The sequence below is a fragment of the Myxine glutinosa genome, chromosome 5 (assembly GCF_964187855.1).
Source record: "Myxine glutinosa chromosome 5, kmMyxGlut1.1, whole genome shotgun sequence".
NCBI lineage: Eukaryota > Metazoa > Chordata > Myxini > Myxiniformes > Myxinidae > Myxine > Myxine glutinosa.
Window position 1 is genome coordinate 33,018,157 of NC_136265.1, and position 19,058 is coordinate 33,037,214.

The 19,058-nt window shown below is 44.5% G+C and overlaps 1 protein-coding gene across 1 annotated transcript in view; it reads right to left on the reverse strand.

Moving 5' to 3' along the window:
* Positions 1-682: 682 nt before the first annotated feature.
* LOC144892095 (uncharacterized) overlaps positions 683-19,058 on the reverse strand; it is a 118,505-nt gene continuing 100,129 nt past the window's right edge. Inside the window, exons 14-15 of the mRNA XM_078777273.1 lie at positions 6,539-6,634; positions 683-782 (exon numbers count right to left, since the gene is read on the reverse strand). Coding sequence (XP_078633399.1) covers positions 683-782; positions 6,539-6,634 — 196 coding nt within the window. The remainder of the gene's footprint in view (positions 783-6,538; positions 6,635-19,058) is intronic.

Consider the following 19,058-nt stretch of genomic DNA (forward strand, 5'->3'; position numbering starts at 1 on the left):
AGAAAGGAAATTTGATTAATTAAATAAGTACTTAATTAACCACCGTTTAGAGGCCATTTTTCCCCGCAAGCGGGGGTTGGCCTTTTTCGGGAACTGTGGTTGTTGTTGTTTTTTGGTCCCCTTTTTGAAGCAATGTTTTACGGCCGGATGCCCTTCCTGACGCCAACCCTTTTTGCCGCCTTTAACGACAAGCAGGGAATTACCAGTGAACTGGTGCTCAATTTGCCGACCTCGGAAGGATGACAGGCTGAGTCAACCCCCCTGGCGTTAATTCAGCGATTGACCGGGATTCGAACCCAGGATCCGAGGATCCTAAGCCGGCACCCTCGCCGCTAGCCCAACACCAGGGCTAAATAAGTACTTAATTAATCGCTAATAATTAAATAACTCCTCAATTAATTGATTAATCAAAAAACAAAAAATACAGTTTTTGACAAAGCACTTGCTCACTATTGTGCCGAAATTTCATCTTCCTAGCTCAAAGGATGGCTGAGATATCGCCCGGACAACCAAGAAAATAAGAAAGAAAGAAAGAAAACAAACAACCAGAGTGAAAACTGAGTACTCCCTTTCAGCGTGCGTCACTGCCGAGCCCCCTTCGGTGCCCAGCAATGACGATTTGCAATGCCTGGAGATGGCATAGGAAAGGTGCGGTGTACAACATTGCAGTGGATGTTAGAGCTTACTTGACCCGTGTTGCCTTTGAAGGAGAATCATTGGTCATTGGTGAAGAGGAGATGAAAGTCCCCTTTTTGAAAATGTTGGCTTCCTTATTTTTCTGTCTGCAACATTGAAAAGGAAGGTGTTTAGTACATTTCAGGTCATGCAGTGAAAAGGGAAGGTGTGATACAGTGACAAGAAAGACATGGCGAAGTGTGCAGACTGTCTTCACGAGCTGTGACTCTCTTACTACACGTTACAATTATGACTACACCTTGAAAATGAAGGTAAGTGAGTATCTCTCCAAAGGGAGGGCACTCTTCATAGGTGTGAATGTTATTCATTGGCCCTGCAGTTGTCAGGCACAAAACGACCAGACTCAGTGTTTTTATGGTTCGAGCTTCTGTTCTGAGTCTCGGAGGTCGACAGTTCAAAACCCGGGCCAAGTTTAGCAAAGACTTCAAAAATGGTGCATGTTGCTCCCTCACTTGTTGCTCAGCATTTATAAAGAATGCAGCATGGACAAAGAACCATCGGTTGACAAACATTGCACAGGATTGTAAAAACCTCGAAGAAGCAACGCTACAAAACCAAAAGGCAGTTTACTGGTACACCGTGGCCCTTTTCAACTTGTGCCGTGGGTTCCGTACCATTCCAAAGTTATTGCTCGCAGATAGAACAGTCAAACTTAAAGTTGCTTCCGAAGAATGGTATATTACTTCATGATTCGGGGCCCTGTCTGTTCCGCACTAAGTTTCTCGTATTTTATCTCTGAGGTGTGCAGCTCCCTATGGCCTTAGAGCATGTACGAAAACTAGAACAATGCGACTATGTCGCCAATATGCCTCCGCATAGTCCCACAGCGGGTAGATGCCATCACTCTGCATATGTATGGGTAGGGGAATAGGCTATTTAGTTTTCCCAATTTCAGCTTTGGTCTCCAGCATTCTCAGGTTTTGACTCCCGCATGACATTCGCGTTCGCATAACGTTCATTGTGACGATGTTGTGACGATGTATGTGTTCACTGTCGTGTTTGACATGACGGTGTGAACGTAATTTCGTAATGTTTTTCGTTTCTTAATCCTTTAATGAACATTTAATGTTTAATGAACGTTTAATGTTCAATGTTCGTTTAATGTTTAATGAACGTTTTATGTTTAATGAACGTTTCATGTTTAATGAACGTTTAATGCCCTTCGATGTCCAAGGCCGCACGCACGCTACACTGGACGGGCCAGCGTGTACCTTGCCCTTCACCGTCAGGCTCGGGTAAACCGCTGAGCCCCATCCGTGATGGGGACTGGGGCTTGAGACAGTGTCCCACGAACGAGGAATTCCCAGTAAGCGTGGGTCATCAGCTCGCGTTGATTAAGTCCCTGCCTTTTGTACACACCGCCCGTCGCTACTACCGATCGGACGGTTTGGTGAGATCCTCGATCTCGGCTCGTGCCCGTGCACCGAAAAGATGAGCGAACTTGACTGTCTAGGGGAAGTAAAAGTCGTAACAAGGTTTCCGTCGGTGAACCTGCGGAAGGATCATTATCGGGACAACATGAGAGTGAGCGAGACGCGAGACGTACGTGGTACGTGATCGTCCATGCACCGTTTAGCCATGTACTGTTTAGATTTTGATGATTTGTGTGTGATATGATTCAACGGATGTTTTTATGAATCGTTTAAAACAAAAAAGCCTTCAATTTCTGATATTTTACTTTTTCACTTGGGTTTCCCAATTGAAGCCCCGCCCGTAGGGCGGGTACTGTTGCTAGTCTTATTATAATTCACCAAATGTCCGTCTGTCTGTCTGTTCGAAGGTACCGCAAAAACGGCTGAACCGATCACAACGATATTTTGGGTGGGTAATCCTCGGACCCCCTGGAGTAAAATAAGCTATATTGTTTCTCTAATTTCTCTAATTTTTCCAAGTTTTCCAATTTTCCAGTTTTTCCAAACACGATGGAATAATATGTACCGATATGAACAGTGATGTGGCTTTTGTTGAAATTCTACAGATGGAATTAAAATTTTGGACCCAGATGGAATTAAAGGAAGATGGAAAAGATATATGGAAATGCTGTTGAATACAGAGAATGAATGGGATGGCAACATAGAGAGTAACCCAATTTTAGGACCGGCAGAGAAGATAACCGAGAAGGAAGTTGAGGAAGCGATAAAACCAATGAAGAGTAGAAAAGCGGGAGGGCCGACGGGAGTTGTGGGAGATATGTTGAAGGCAGCAGGAAGTTGGGGTGTGAAGAGAATGACAGAGATCTGTAATCTGGCGGTGAAAGAAGGCCGCATTCCAGTGGTTGGGAACTGAGTAACCTCGTCCCTCTCTCTATACAAGGGGAAAGGTGACCCTCTAGAGTGTGGCTCGTACCGAGCGATAAAGTTATTGGAGCATGGAATGAAGGTATTGGAAAGGGTGTGGGCATTGAGGAAGTTAGAAGTGGAGGAATGGTTGATCAGAGTCATGATGGCAATGTACAAAAGAGCGCGCACAGCTATAAGGACGAAGGACGGGACCAGTGGTGAGTTTGAGGTGAAGGTGGGAGTGCATCAGGGGTCGGTACTAAGTCCACTACTATTTGTAGCTGTGATGGAGGTGCTGGCTCAGAACGTAAAGGAGGGTTTACCATGGGAGTTGTTGTATGCAGATGATCTGGTGTTGATTGCGGAAAGTATGGATGGACTGAAGGAAAAGATGAACAAGTGGAAGGAATGTATGGAGACAAAAGGTCTGAAGGTGAATATCGGAAAGACGAAGGTGATGGCAAGTGGTAAAGCATGTGGGGAGGTGGAAAGAACTGGGAAGTGGCCCTGTGCTGTGTGCAGGAAGGGTGTCGGAGTGAACTCCATTCAATGTACAATGTGCGCTGAGTGGGTTCATCAAAAATGTAGTGGTCTGAGAGGGTCATTAACCAGTGTGGCAGCTACATTCAAATGTAATGTGTGCACAGAGGGAGCTGCAGATGGAGGAAATGTTGAGTTGGTTCTTGGAGACGGCGTGAAGCTGGAAGGTGTGAAAACATTTTGCTACCTCGGAGACATGCTGAATGGAGAAGGTGGATCAGACTCGGCAAAGGTTGCTAGAGTGAGATGTGCATGGAAGAAGTTTCGGGAACTGAGTGGCGTGCTGATGAGGAGGGGAGTGTCGTTGAAGCTGAAGGGAAAGGTGTATGCTGCATGTGTGAGAAGTATTATAATTTATGGGAGCGAGACATGGGTAATGAACGAAGAGCAGCAACGAAGGTTGGAAAGGGTGTAAATGCGAATGGTTCGATGGATGTGCGGAGTATCGTTGAGAGGAAGACAAATGATGAATTGCGAAAAATGATGGGAATAGAGCCTGTCATTGATGCTGTGAAGAGGAACAGGTTGAGATGGTTTGGTCATGTGTTGAGGAAGGATGAAAGTGACTGGTTGAGAAGAGTGATGTAAATGAATGTGGAAGGAAGTAGAGGACGGGGAAGACCGAGAAAGACTTGGCTAAAGATGGTGGAAGAAGAAATGCGGGCAAGGGGGTTAACAAGGAGAGATGCAGAAAATAGGGCAAAATGGAGAAGATTGTCATGGGGACCGCAAGGCTAACCCCCGCTCTAGCAGGGAAAATGGCCTTAAAATGCATGTTGTTGTGTTGTTGTCTCTACTATCAGCATATAAATGTGATTGTGCCCCCCTTCCCGTTACAGTGAGCAGAGTGAATGTCCAGATGACCGAGTATAACTTAGTTTTATCATGGGTGTTTTATAATGAACTGTTTTACACTCCATTAATAATCAGGAAAATATAACTTTTTTTTTTAGGTAAATAAATGTATCGTTCGTTCATTCGTGTGGTTGCCAACTTCAATCAAGATTGGTGCTTTAATGTATGATAAATAGTGGCAATCACTATATTGTTCGTTGAGATTCAAGAAAAAAGAAACAAATAATAAAAATCAACTATAAACGGCCACTCGTTCTAAGACACCATAGCGTTAGTGTGCGCATCCGTGTACTTGTTGCCCCCCAAAAACATGGCGGCCGGGTCTCCATGGTGGCACGGCGGGGTTCTGTACGCGGCATAGCGAGTGCAGCCTCTAATCTATAATATAACTCCATGGGGAGCAACAGCTTCCACAGGAAGTAAAAATATTATACACCGCAAACACATATGCTTAGCTTTTTCAACAGTCGCTCATGCTCTTAATAAACATAAAATGAAGAAATTTGGAGGAATCTCAACATCCGTGAAGTAAGGTTTACTTGCACAACTGAGCGAAGATCTACTGCACTCTATATACCCCACAAATGTTGGGTTAATAACATGGCCCTTTCTGCCGCTGCTATGGCATTTTTCGAAGCAAACTTTTGAAACTCGCTCCTGCTGTTTCACACGAAATTGAAAGGAAGAAGCTCGGGTTGTGCTCCTTTACCAAGCAGCTAGCTAGCGCTTGCCAAGCCAGCCGTTCCTTCACGGTTTTGAATGGAGTGCTTGCTCGAATGCTTAAACCACTTGGCGATCACTTCACAAGAAACTTGGTAAATGAACACACCCAATGTTCTTGAGACCCGACCATAGATCGACTGTAATCTATATACTCCAAAGAGGAATGACCCTTCCTGCCCCTACCGGAGTCTGCGGGTGTACTAGTTCCATGAAATGCTTCAATCATTAAACTTAAATTTCATTCCACATGTCTAGTATCTCCTCCCAGCTCCTTCCCAAACAGGTATCGATACTTTTCAGTCAATTATAACATCAACAAAAGTGTAAAACAAGTACACATACATTCAAAGTACACCGCCCCCATGCCAAATAATTAAATATCCTCCAGCGCGGCATTGCCGGCGCGCCTCCGGCGCCCGGCAATACCGCAGTGCAGCTCATAGAGACTGGATTTGGAGAGAGAGAGGTGCGCAATAATTGATTGATTAATTGTATAATTAAAATCAATAAAATATTATCACAAAATATTTTCTTAATCAATTGCCTAATAGCATAACGAAACCACTAGTGCTTCATCCGAAGATGTATCTTTTAGGAATTTAATTAAATAAGTCATTAAAAATATATATTAATTAATTCATCAATAAATAATTAATCGATTAATCAATTAATAAGTAATCGATTAAATGATTAATCAATAAATCAAAAATATCCTTGATAGCCACATCACTTGGTCACTGTCATGTCCAAATATTAGCTTCTGAGCTCAAAAGGTGCCTGAGATATTGGCCAAATGAGAAAGAAAATAAATAAATGATTAATAATGAAAATAAATAAATAAGAATCATCAAAAAATTAAATTATTAATCAATTCGGTCAGAGAACACATAAGCCACCACCATTTCATCCGAATCTGTAACTAAAAAAAATAAAAAAATTTTAGTCATTAATTGAATAATTAAATAATTAATCGATTAATTGATTAATTTATAAATCATAAAATAGCCTTTGCAGCCAAATCACCTGGTCATTGGCATGTCCAAATATCAGCTTCCTAACTCAAAAGGTGCCTGAGTTAATGGTCAGAAGAGAAAGGAAATTTGATTAATTAAATAAGTACTTAATTAATCGCTAATAATTAAATAACTCCTCAATTAATTGATTAATCAAAAAACAAAAAATACAGTTTTTGACAAAGCACTTGCTCACTATTGTGCCGAAATTTCATCTTCCTAGCTCAAAGGATGGCTGAGATATCGCCCGGACAACCAAGAAAATAAGAAAGAAAGAAAGAAAGCAAACAACCAGAGTGAAAACTGAGTACTCCCTTTCAGCGTGCGTCACTGCCGAGCCCCCTTCGGTGCCCAGCAATGACGATTTGCAATGCCTGGAGATGGCATAGGAAAGGTGCGGTGTACAACATTGCAGTGGATGTTAGAGCTTACTTGACCCGTGTTGCCTTTGAAGGAGAATCATTGGTCATTGGTGAAGAGGAGATGAAAGTCCCCTTTTTGAAAATGTTGGCTTCCTTATTTTTCTGTCTGCAACATTGAAAAGGAAGGTGTTTAGTACATTTCAGGTCATGCAGTGAAAAGGGAAGGTGTGATACAGTGACAAGAAAGACATGGTGAAGTGTGCAGACTGTCTTCACGAGCTGTAACTCTCTTACTACACGTTACAATTATGACTACACCTTGAAAATGAAGGTAAGTGAGTATCTCTCCAAAGGGAGGGCACTCTTCATAGGTGTGAATGTTATTCATTGGCCCTGCAGTTGTCAGGCACAAAACGACCAGACTCAGTGTTTTTATGGTTCGAGCTTCTGTTCTGAGTCTCGGAGGTCGACAGTTCAAAACCCGGGCCAAGTTTAGCAAAGACTTCAAAAATGGTGCATGTTGCTCCCTCACTTGTTGCTCAGCATTTATAAAGAACTAGGCCGTGCCCGTACGTGGGTGCCCGTTCCTTGGTGCGGCCCGCGTGCCCGTACTATATATATATCTAAAATTATATCCCCCCCCCCCCCCTCTATTTACATGAAATGGTTTGGTTCATTCGCAAAGCCAAAGCGAACGGCTTGCGAGTACGGTGACAATCCCCCCCCTCTATTTACATGAAATAGTTTGATCCAAAGCGAACGGCTTGCAAGTACGGTGACAATAAACCCCCTCTATTTACATGAAATGGTTTGGTCCAAAGCGAACGGCTTGCGAGTACGGTGACAATAAACCCCCTCTATTTACATGAAATGGTTTGGTCCAAAGCGAACGGCTTGCGGAGTTTGGTAAAGAAATCGCCATAGCTCGGTAACTACTTAACTACGCCATAGCTAGGACGTGCCCGTACGTGGGTGCCCGTTCCTTGCCAAAAAAAAAAAAAAAAAAAAAAATTTGTGTAGGGGTGTGTGTGTGTAAACATCCTAGGGCGTGCCCGTACGTGGGTGCAAAAAAACATGCGTGCAAACAACAACAACAAAAAAAAACTTTGAAACCACGTGGCAGTAACGACCACAGAACCCCCCCCCCCCCTCTATTTACATGAATGGTTTGGTCCATTCGCAACGACCACAGAACCCCCCCCCCCTCTATTTACATGAAATGGTTTGGTCCAAAGCGAACGGCTTGCGGAGTTTGGTAAAGAAATCGCCATAGCTCGGTAACTACTTGTCCGATTAATATGAAACCTTGAAAAGGCACATCCTCGGGTCCCCAGCAATATACCTGGCAAGTTTAAAGTATATCGGACCCGTGGTTGTCGAGAAACAGCGGTCACAGACAAACACACAAACACACAAACACACAGACACACAGACACACAGAGATTACTGGAATGATAGATAGATGCAGCATGGACAAAGAACCATCGGTTGACAAACATTGCACAGGATTGTAAAAACCTCGAAGAAGCAACGCTACAAAACCAAAAGGCAGTTTACTGGTACACCGTGGCCCTTTTCAACTTGTGCCGTGGGTTCCGTACCATTCCAAAGTTATTGCTCGCAGATAGAACAGTCAAACTTAAAGTTGCTTCCGAAGAATGGTATATTACTTCATGATTCGGGGCCCTGTCTGTTCCGCACTAAGTTTCTCGTATTTTATCTCTGAGGTGTGCAGCTCCCTATGGCCTTAGATCATGTACGAAAACTAGAACAATGCGACTATGTCGCCAATATGCCTCCGCATAGTCCCACAGCGGGTAGATGCCATCACTCTGCATATGAATGGGTAGGGGAATAGGCTATTTAGTTTTCCCAATTTCAGCTTTGGTCTCCAGCATTCTCAGGTTTTGACTCCCGCATGACATTCGCGTTCGCATAACGTTCATTGTGACGATGTTGTGACGATGTATGTGTTCACGGTAGTGTTTGACATGACGGTGTGAACGTAATTTCGTAATGTTTTTCGTTTAGTAATCCTTTAATGAACATTTAATGTTTAATGAACGTTTAATGTTCAATGTTCGTTTAATGTTTCATGAACGTTTAATGTTTAATGAACATTTAATGTTGAATGAACGTTTAATGTTTAATGATCGTTTAATGTTTAATGAACGTTTAATGCCCTTCGATGTCCAAGGCCGCATGCGCGCTACACTGGACGGGCCAGCGTGTACCTTGCCCTTCACCGTCAGGCTCGGGTAAACCACTGAGCCCCATCCGTGATGGGGACTGGGGCTTGAGACAGTGTCCCACGAACGAGGAATTTCCAGTAAGCGCGAGTCATCAGCTCGCGTTGATTAAGTCCCTGCCTTTTGTACACACCGCCCGTCGCTACTATCGATCGGACGGTTTGTTGAGATCCTCGATCTCGGCTCGTGCCCGTGCACCGAAAAGATGAGCGAACTTGACTGTCTAGGGGAAGTAAAAGTCGTAACAAGGTTTCCGTCGGTGAACCTGCGGAAGGATCATTATCGGGACAACATGAGAGTGAGCGAGACGCGAGACGTACGTGGTACGTGATCGTCCATGCACCGTTTAACCATGTACTGTTTAGATTTTGATGATTTGTGTGTGATATGATTCAACGGATGTTTTTATGAATCGTTTAAAACAAAAAAGCCTTCAATTTCTGATATTTTACTTTTTCATTTGGGCTTCCCAATTGAAGCCCCGCCCGTAGGGCGGGTACTGTTGCTAGTCTTATTATAATTCACCAAATGTCCGTCTGTCTGTCCGTTCGAAGGTACCGCAAAAACGGCTGAACCGATCGCAACGATATTTTGGGTGGGTAATCCTCGGACCCCCTGGAGTAAAATAAGCTATATTGTTTCTCTAATTTCTCTAATTTTTCCAAGTTTTCCAATTTTCCAGTTTTTCCAAACACGATGGAATAATATGTACCGATATGAACAGTGATGTGGCTTTTGTTGAAATTCTACGTACCAGGAGAGAGTAGATCGACTCCTGACGAACTCTTCCTATATAAACATGCGGCTCCGAAGTAACACGGCAGCGTGTGCAAAGCGACTGAGAAACAGGTGTAGCGGCCGCTTCCGTGTTACAGATTCGGCACGCACTCGTCACACATAGACGTGCGACTGAGAAAGACGTGTAGCGGCCGCTTCCATTTTGAAGAATTCAATCTTATTTCAAAATGGGCGCCATGTACTGTTTAGATTTTGATGATTTGCGTGTGATATGATTCAACAGATGTTAATATGAATCGTTTAAAATAAAAAAAGCCTTCAATGTCTGATATTTTGCCTTTTCATTTGGGCTTCCCAATTGAAACCACGCCCATAGGGTGGGTACCGTTGCCAGTTGTTATAATGGCATTTCTGTGTGAGCAACATAGAGTTATATTATAGACGAGAGGGCACACTCGCCACATGGCCCCGTGCCGACAAGGACGACCGGCAGCCATGTTTTTGGGGGGCAACATTTGTTGACAACGTACATTTACATGTGCATGACCTAGTTATGTCGCGAATATTTTCTAGTTGCAAGATGCCGAAAAGTTGTTCCTGCTACGGGTGCACAAATCGCAGCAACCAGAAGAAGGATGTTAGTTTTCACAGGTAAGTACTCTGTGTTTTTCTTTTTTAAAGTAGAAATTTTGGTCGGAATTTGGTCAGATTCATTGAGAGTGGCGGACAGGCATACAACAAGAAGCAAGGCTGTATGGCTCTCTTTTATGTCATGTGTCTTATTGTTGTCGCCATTACAACAAGCATTCTGAGTATTGCGCTGCAAGCTATATCCCCTACCGGCAGTCTGTCGTCCGGAAAACTGTTGGGGAAATTACCAGGGGTTATTTACCCACAGGTTCTGAATCGTTCCCAATCGCTAATTACCTCAGGACGGGCTCACCTGTGATTCGCACTCGGGACTTCGATTTATACACCTTGCAGACAGGTCAGCAGAAGCACGTCAAAATAAGTTGTGGATAAAGAACCGTTTGAGTCGCTAAATATCAGTAATTTATTGTATTTTCCGGTTCACGATCAATGATCGATGTATATATATATACAGTATGTTGCTCGGCTTGGCTCCGCCCCTCTGGAAAGCGCGCGCTGTATCGCGCTGTTGACGTTCGCGAGGCGAGGCTGAGGGCGCGCGGTGCGGCTTGAGGAGAACTCCAGAATAAACAAGAGATATCCATTTTTAAAATATTTTCATTTAATTAACGATACCTGCCAAACCACGTGCCCTATCGCAAATTCTAAAAGGACATTTTAGTAGACCGACATGCTGAACAGATCTGTGAAGTTTCCCCTCGATTAGATCAAAAATGAGGGAGGGCGGTTTTAAATGTTCATGCTTAAAAACGTCATAACTCTGAAACCATGTGACGCATGACGTCATGCTCGCTGACTTTTTTGTTCGTCATGGGTATGCGATTCTGCCTGCAATGTTTGGCCTCGATCTGTTCAGCCATTGAGCCATTGCAGAGAAAAGGGATTTTCGTGTTTTCACAAAAAACAATATGGCGGCCGAACCACGTGACCTGTGACATCATATTTACCATTAAAATATTCTGCGACAAATTCCTGCGGTAAAGGAATTCCTGCGACAGAGTGGTTATCGCTGTGACTGATCCACCTGCGTGTCAGGTTTGGCGTTGGATTCCGAGGAATCATCTTCGTGTCGTTTCGACCCGAGTACGGGCCGTCGGCCATTTTGACTCACGCGCTTCGCGCGTCGAGCAAACTTTCCTTGCTTCGCATCAGCCGTTTTCACCATTCAGACGTCTATCTGGGATGTGTGTGTGTAACGCGGATTTTGAAGGCAAACCCGAGGTTCGCCGATTTGGAGCTGTAAAACAATCATACGAGAAGGTGTGATTTCCCAGTCGCCTTGAGTGCACCTTTTCGCAGCTTCTGGCCGCATGACCATATTGGCCGCTTTGGCCGCGTATGCCTTTGTGCAGTTTTGGCGGTGTGACTGGGCCTGTCACCTGAACGGGATTCGGGTTTCGATTCAACATCGTTCTGACGATCGCTGGAGGGGATCAACTCTGAGCTCGAAGACAGGAATATAGAGACATTGGGGAATGTTCTTTTTCACTCACTTGGAGCACAGTGAGTTACTTTATACTAGCTGATGGTACCATCATAAGATATACATTGATTGTACTTTTGATTGCTATTATTGTTGTACTGTTATTCTTGTGTGATTTTTAATACAATATTTGTTTGTTGGTAACAATTGGTGTGGTTTCACCATTGATTTTTGACACAGAATAACAATTTTTTCTGCCGAGACTCCTCTCGGGGCTCGGAGGTACACCGTGACCAGGGGGTCGGGGAAGAGCACTTAACAGAAATTGGGGGCTTGTCCAATTGTCTCGGGGGCTCGAAATTGGGTCTTCATCCGGGATTAAATTCCCTAAGAACATTCATCTGGGATAGAATTCCCTAGCATTCCCAAAATTCCTAAATTTGGAATTTTTCTAACATTCCCAAATTTTTCAAAAATTTGGAAATTTTTGTGTGAAGGTTAACAGGTGTTAACTGATAGTCACCATGGTGTTTGATGCAGAAAAATTTACGGCGTCCCTTAATGAGGCACAGTTCCAAGCATTAAAAAAATAGGAACTCTTCATATTGGCCAGACATTTTAACTTGGAGGTCCGAGTTAATATGAAGAAAGCAGAGATGCAGACATTGGTGGTAGAATCTCTGGTGGGACAGGGAACATGGACAGAGGTAGCCTTGGATTGGTTACCCGAGGAAAAAGAAAATGTGGAGCTCCTGAAAATGGAGATGCAGCTGCACAGCCAGGAAAGGTTAAAAGCAGAGGAAAGGAGAGCTGCAAGAGAACTCGAGGAGAGAAGAGCAGAGGAAAGGAGAGCTGAAGAAGAAAGAAGAGCGGAGGAAAGGAGAGTTGAAAGGGAACTCGTGGACAAAAGAGTAGAACAGGAACGAGAACTCGAGGAGAAACGAGCAGAGGAAAGAAGAGTCGAAAGGGAGTTAAAGGAACGTGACATGTTGTGTCAGAGGGAAATTAAACTCAAGGAACTGGAATTAATGAGAGAACGGGGAGAGGTAGCATCCATGCCGGCTGGTTCGACAACTAGTCAGAACACCTGGGATGTTGGTAAGCATGTGAGGCTGGTTCCACCCTTCAATGAAAAGGAGGTAGCCAAGTTTTTTTTACACTTTGAGAAAGTGGCTCAAATGCTAAAATGGCCTGTGGGGTCCTGGACTATGTTAGTGCAAAGTGTTCTGGTGGGTAAAGCTGAAGATATATTTTCGGCTTTACCGATGGACAAATGGACAGATTATGAGATAGTGAAGAAAACCATTCTCAAAGCCTATGAATTGGTCCCTGAAGCTTACTGGCAAAAATTCCGGAATGCCAGGAAGAGGGAGAGTGAGACCCATGTGGAGTTTGCCAGAATGAAGGAAACCATGTTTGATCGGTGGTGTGATTCGAAGGGGATTGGGAAAGACTTCGAACTGTTGCAACAATTGATCTTGGTGGAGGAATTCAAACAGTGTGTCCACGAGGACATTAAAGTACATCTGGAGGAAAAGAAGGTACCAGAGGTGTATGAGGCAGCAACCGTGGCAGATGACTATGCCTTGACACACAGGATAGGGTTCCACAAACCTAACTTCCCACCTAGAGATAGCCAGGGGAGTTATAGTAGATCAGGGGCGGAGAACAAATATTCGTGGAGGCGGCCTAGAGATGACTATGAGGACAAATCTGAGACCGCGACTTTTAGGGACCGGAAGCCTACAGTTCCAAGACAGACTTATCTTCCGGGGGGGGGGGGGGGGGGCCCGAGACAGACCACGAGTTTTTCCTCCAGGCCTGCTTGCGCTTTTTGCAAGAAACCTGGACATTTTATGTCCCAATGTTATGACCTGAAAAGGAAAAACCAGGAGCGGAGTCAGACTAGTGCAACTCCGAATGCATTGGCAAATGCGAGAAATCGTCCTTGGAGGACAGTGCCTTGTGAAGGTTCCCATGCCAAAGTTACGGCATCACAGAACGACCTTGTTCAAGCGGGTTACAAACCTTTTATTTCAGAGGGGTTTGTGTCACTGGATGGAAACTTGACTAACCAGAGACATGTGAGGGTATTGAGGGACACAGAAGCACATCAATCTTTGATGCTTGAAGGCATTTTGCCATTGTCAGAGAAGACGGCAACTGGTGTTAGTGTTCTTTTACAGGGGTTTGGTGGCTATGTTAAAGCTCTACTTCATGTCATCCATTTAAAGTCTGATTTGGTGTCAGGACCGGTCACCGTAGGTTTCCAAGCCACTCTTCCTGTAGAGGGAATCTCTTATTATCGGGAATGATTTGGCCGGTGGTCGAGTTTCTGGTAATCCAATGTTAGCTGAAAAGCCCAGTATGGAAAATAACACCGCACAGTTAGAGCAGGAGATTCCGGGTATCTTTCCATCCTGTGCAGTGACTCGTGCTATGGGTAGGAAGCGCTCTGAAGAGAAAGAGAAGGAAGGCGATGTGGATTTGGGTTCCTTAGAGGTATTGGAGGAAAATTCTGAAAGAGGTAATAGGAAAGGGAGTGACATCAAGGAACTTAAGGAAAAGGTGGCACCTGGAACCAAAAAGGAAAGGGAGTGTCCGTCGGAGACACCTGGGAACGAGGCTGAGCAAACAGTGCTGGTCCGAAAGAGACTGGTTGAAGAACAACACGGAGACTCGGAGATCCGGAGTTTAATTGGTGAAGCCGTTACAGAGTAAGAGGCTATGAAGATACCTGTTGGTTCCCTCATGAAAGGGGAAATACTCATGAGAAAATGGAGACCACCGGAGATGCCAGCAAACGATGAGTGGAAAGTTCATTACCAAATTGTGGTGCCACCGCCGTACCGGAAGGATATATTGAGTTTGGCGCATGAGACACCTTTGGCCGGGCACCTTGGAGTGAACAAGACATGTGACAGAATATTGGTACATTTCATCTGGCCAGGATTGCGACGTGATGTGGCGGAGTTCTGCAAATCTTGCCATTCTTGCCAGCTGGTGGGGAAACCTAATCAGAAAGTCCCATCCGCACCTTTAAAACCCATTCCAGCTTTTGAAGAGCCATTCAGCCGTGTCATTATTGACTGTGTAGGCCCTTTACCTAAAACTAAGGCTGGACATCAGTATTTGTTGACCATCATGTGCGCTTCCACAAGGTTCCCAGAGGCAGTGCCTCTTAGAAAAATTACTGCGGCAGTTATTGCGAAGGCCTTGATTAAATTTTTCACTTTAGTTGGCCTACCTAAGGTCATCCAGTCTGATCAGGGTTCCAATTTCATGTCAACGCTTTTTCAGCAAGTGGTACACCTGTTGGGAGTGGAGCAAGTAAGATCAAGTACTTACCATCCCGAGAGCCAAGGGGCCTTGGAAAGGTTTCACCAGACATTGAAGAATATGATCAGAACGTATTGTTTTGAATGTGACAACGATTGGGATGAAGGAATACCGTTATTGTTGTTTGCTACGAGGGAATCTGTTCAGGAGTCATTGGGGTTCAGTCCTTTTGAACTTGTGTTTGGACATGCAGTGCGAGGACCGTTGAAATTGGTGAAAGAACAGTGGCTACAGGAGGAGTCACAGTCAACAGTGGTGGAGTATGTGGCTACGTTTAGGCACAGATTGGCAAAGGCTTGTGAAGTTGCGAGAAGAAACTTGAAAGTGATACAGGATAAAATGAAAGTGAGACATGACAAGAAATCTCAGATAAGAAATTTCAGTCCTGAGGACCGAGTGTTAGTGTTGCTTCCTGTTCCAGGTCAGCCACTACAGGCTAGATATTTTGGTGCCTATGCAATCGAAAGGAGGGTTAATGAAACAGATTACGTGGTGACAACTCCCGACCGACGGAAAAAGCGGCAGCTGTGTCATGTTAACCGACTGAAGAAGTATCATGAGAGGAAGCCTGTGGAAGAAATGGTTCCGGTCTCACCTGTCGTGCCTGTAGTCGGGGTGCATGAGAATCCGGAGGTTGAGGCCGGTGTGAAGTTTGATAACTTTGATGACCAGGCTTGTCCCAGATTGACGAACACAGAAGTGTTGAGTCATTTAGATGAGAAATTAGGTCATTTGACAAGGGAACAACAGGGACAACTATCCAGCCTAATTTTTGAGTTTGCACATTTGTTCACAGATGTACCTGGTCGTACTGACCTGGTATATCATGATATTGAGGTGGGGGAAGCCACTCCTGTGAAACAACACCCCTACCGGATGAACCCTGTGAAGATGGAGTATCTTCGGAAGGAAGTTCAGTATATGTTGGAGAATGACATCATCGAACCAAGCAGCAGCGAATGGAGCTCACCATGTGTGTTGGTTCCAAAACCCGATGGCAGTTTTCGCTGTTGTACGGATTTAAAACTGGTTAATGCAGTGACCAAGACCGACTCATATCCCCTCCCGAGGATTGATGACTGTATTGATAGAATAGGCCCAGCTAAATTTGTAACTAAGTTTGACTTGCTGAAAGGGTATTGGCAAATTCCTCTTACGGATAGAGCCAAGGAAATCTCGGCTTTAGTCACACCAAATGGGTTGTATCAGTGCAAGGTTCTTCCCTTTGGATTGAAAAACGGGCCTGCTACATTTTAACGGCTGAATAATAAGCTTATTGCAGACCTTGAGGGGGTGGAGGCTTATCTGGATGATGTCATCATCCACACCATGACCATGGAAGATAATATTAAACAAATCCATGCATTTTTCAAGAAACTGATTGAGGCAGGGTTGACCATCAACTTATCTAAGAGTGAGTTTGTAAAGGCACAGGTGGTGTTCCTAGGCCATGTAGTAGGTCAGGGTCAGGTGCAACCGGTGACAGCCAAGATAGAAGCCATTGATCGCTTCCAAGTTCCAAAAGGGGAGAAGGAGCTTATGAGATTCTTGGGTATGGCTGGTTGGTACCGGCGGTTCTGCAGGAATTCTTCTGATGTGGTAGCCCCTTTAACGAATTTGCTGAGGAAAGAGACCAAATTTGTTTGGGATGACAAATGTCAGGCTGCCTTTGCCCACGTCAAAGCAATATTAATGAGCTCTCCTGTCTTAGCCGCCCCGGATTTTCAAGCACCTTTCAAGTTGGCCATTGATGCAAGTGATGTGGGGGTTGGGGCAGTTTTATTACAGGAAGATTTGGATGGAGTGGATCACCCGGTGTGCTACTATTCCAAAAAGTTCAACAAACACCAGGCAAATTATGCCACCGTGGAAAAAGAGACCCTTGCTCTCCTGCTAGCGCTTCAGCATTATGAGGTGTATCTAGGAACTACGACCTTTCCTATAAAAGTCTTCACTGATCACAACCCCTTAACCTTCATTCAAAAAAATAAAAATAAAAATCAGAGGTTGATGAGATGGAGTTTGGCTTTGCAGGAGTTCAACTTGGAAATTGAGCATGTAAAGGGCAGGGACAATGTCGTTGCGGATGCTTTGTCCAGAGTGAACTAACTTTGGAAATATCTGTAGGTTGTTTGAAGTTTTGTTGCTTTCTTTTTGGGAAATATTGAGTATCGTTGCTCACGGGAATTGATGATTTGGGGTGTGAGTTTACTTTTGTTTGTTGGGAGAGTTTTGCCCACAAAGAAAGTTTTCACTATGTTCAAACTTTCTTTCTTGAGGGGGGGAAGTGTTACGGATTCGTCACTTCCGTTGTGGTGGTTTGCATCCACTGTAAATATTTCTGATTCCATGTATTATTATTGTTGTCATGTAAAGGGAATAGATATTTCTATTTTCAAAAGTTAAAAGTTGATGTTAAAATAAACAGGAAACCGGATCGGGAACCGGAAGACGAAGAAGAAGAGAGAGAAAGAGGGTTAGGGTTGAATGGAGCGAGTGAAGTCGGACAAGAAGCGAGTCGATTCAAGGTCCGGGGCGAACGTTGTCGAACGAAAGTCGCGAGTGAACTTTCGGGGTTCCTGGGAAAGGAATTCCTGCGACAGAGTGGTTATCGCTGTGACTGATCCACCTGCGTGTCAGGTTTGGCGTTGGATTCCGAGGAATCATCGTCGTGTCGTTTCGACCCGAGTATGGGCCGTCGGCCATTTTGACTCGCGCGCTTCGCGCGTCGAGCAAACTTTCCTTGCTTCGCGTCAGCCGTTTTCACCATTCAGACGTCTATCTGGGATGTGTGTGTGTAACGCGGATTTTGAAGGCAAACCCGAGGTTCTCCTATTTGGAGCTGTAAAACAATCATACCAGAGGGTGTGATTTCCCAGTCGCCTTGAGTGCGCCTTTTCGCAGCTTCTGGCCGCGTGACCATTTTCGCTGCTTTGGCTGCGTACGCCTTTGTGCAGTTTTGGCGGCGTGACTGGGCCTGTCACCTGAATGGGATTCGGGTTTTGATTCAACATCGTTCTGACGATCGCTGGAGGGGATCAACTCTGAGCTCGAAGACGGGAATATAGAGACATTGGGGAATGTTCTTTTTCACTCACTTGGAGCACAGTGAGTTACTTTATACTAGCTGATGGTACCATCATAAGATATACATTGATTGTACTTTTGATTGCTATTATTGTTGTACTGTTATTTTGTGTGATTTTTAATACAATATTTGTTTGTTGGGAACAATTGGTGTGGTTTCACCATTAATTTTTGACACCGAATAACAAATTTTTCTGCCGTGACTCATCTCGGGGCTCGGAGGTACACCGTGACCAGGGGGTCGGGGAAGCGCACGTAAAACAATCACTATATTGTTCGTTTAGATTCAAGAAAAAAGAAACAAATAATAAAAATCAACTTTAAATGGCCACTCCTTCTAAGACACCATAGCGTTAGTGTGCGCATCCGTGTACTTGTTGCCCCCCAGAAACATGGCGGCTGGGTCTCCATGGTGGCACGGCCGGATTCTGTACGCGGCATAGCGAGTGCAGCCTCTAGTCTATAATATAACTCCATGGGGAGCAACAGCTTCTACAGGAAGTAAAAATATTATACACCACAAACACGTATGCTTAGCTTTTTAAACAGTTGCTCATGCTCTTTATAACACAAAATGAAGAAATTTGGAGGAATCTCGACATCCGTGAAGTGCGGTTTACTTGCAGAACTGAGCGAAGATCTACTGCACTCTATATACCCCACAAATGTTGGGTTAATAACATGGCCCTTTCTGCAGCTGCTGTGGCATTTTTCGTGGTGAACTTTTGAAACTCGCTCCTGCTGTTTCACACGAAATTGAAAGGGAGAAGCTCTGGTTGTGTTCCTTTACCAAGCAGTTAGCTAGCGCTTGCCAAGCCAGCCGTTCCTTAAGGGTTTTGAATGGAGTGCTTGCTCGAATGCTTAAACCACTTGGCGATCTCTTCAAAATAAACTTGGTAAATGAACACACCCAATGTTCTTGAGACCCGACCATAGATCGACTGTAATCTATATACCCCAAAGAGGAATAACCCTTCCTGCCCCTACCAGAGTCTGTGGGTGTACTAGTTCCATGAAATGCTTCAATCATTAAACTTAAATTTCATTCCGCATGTCTGGTATCTCCTCCCAGCTCCTTCCCAAACAGGTATCGAGACTTTTCA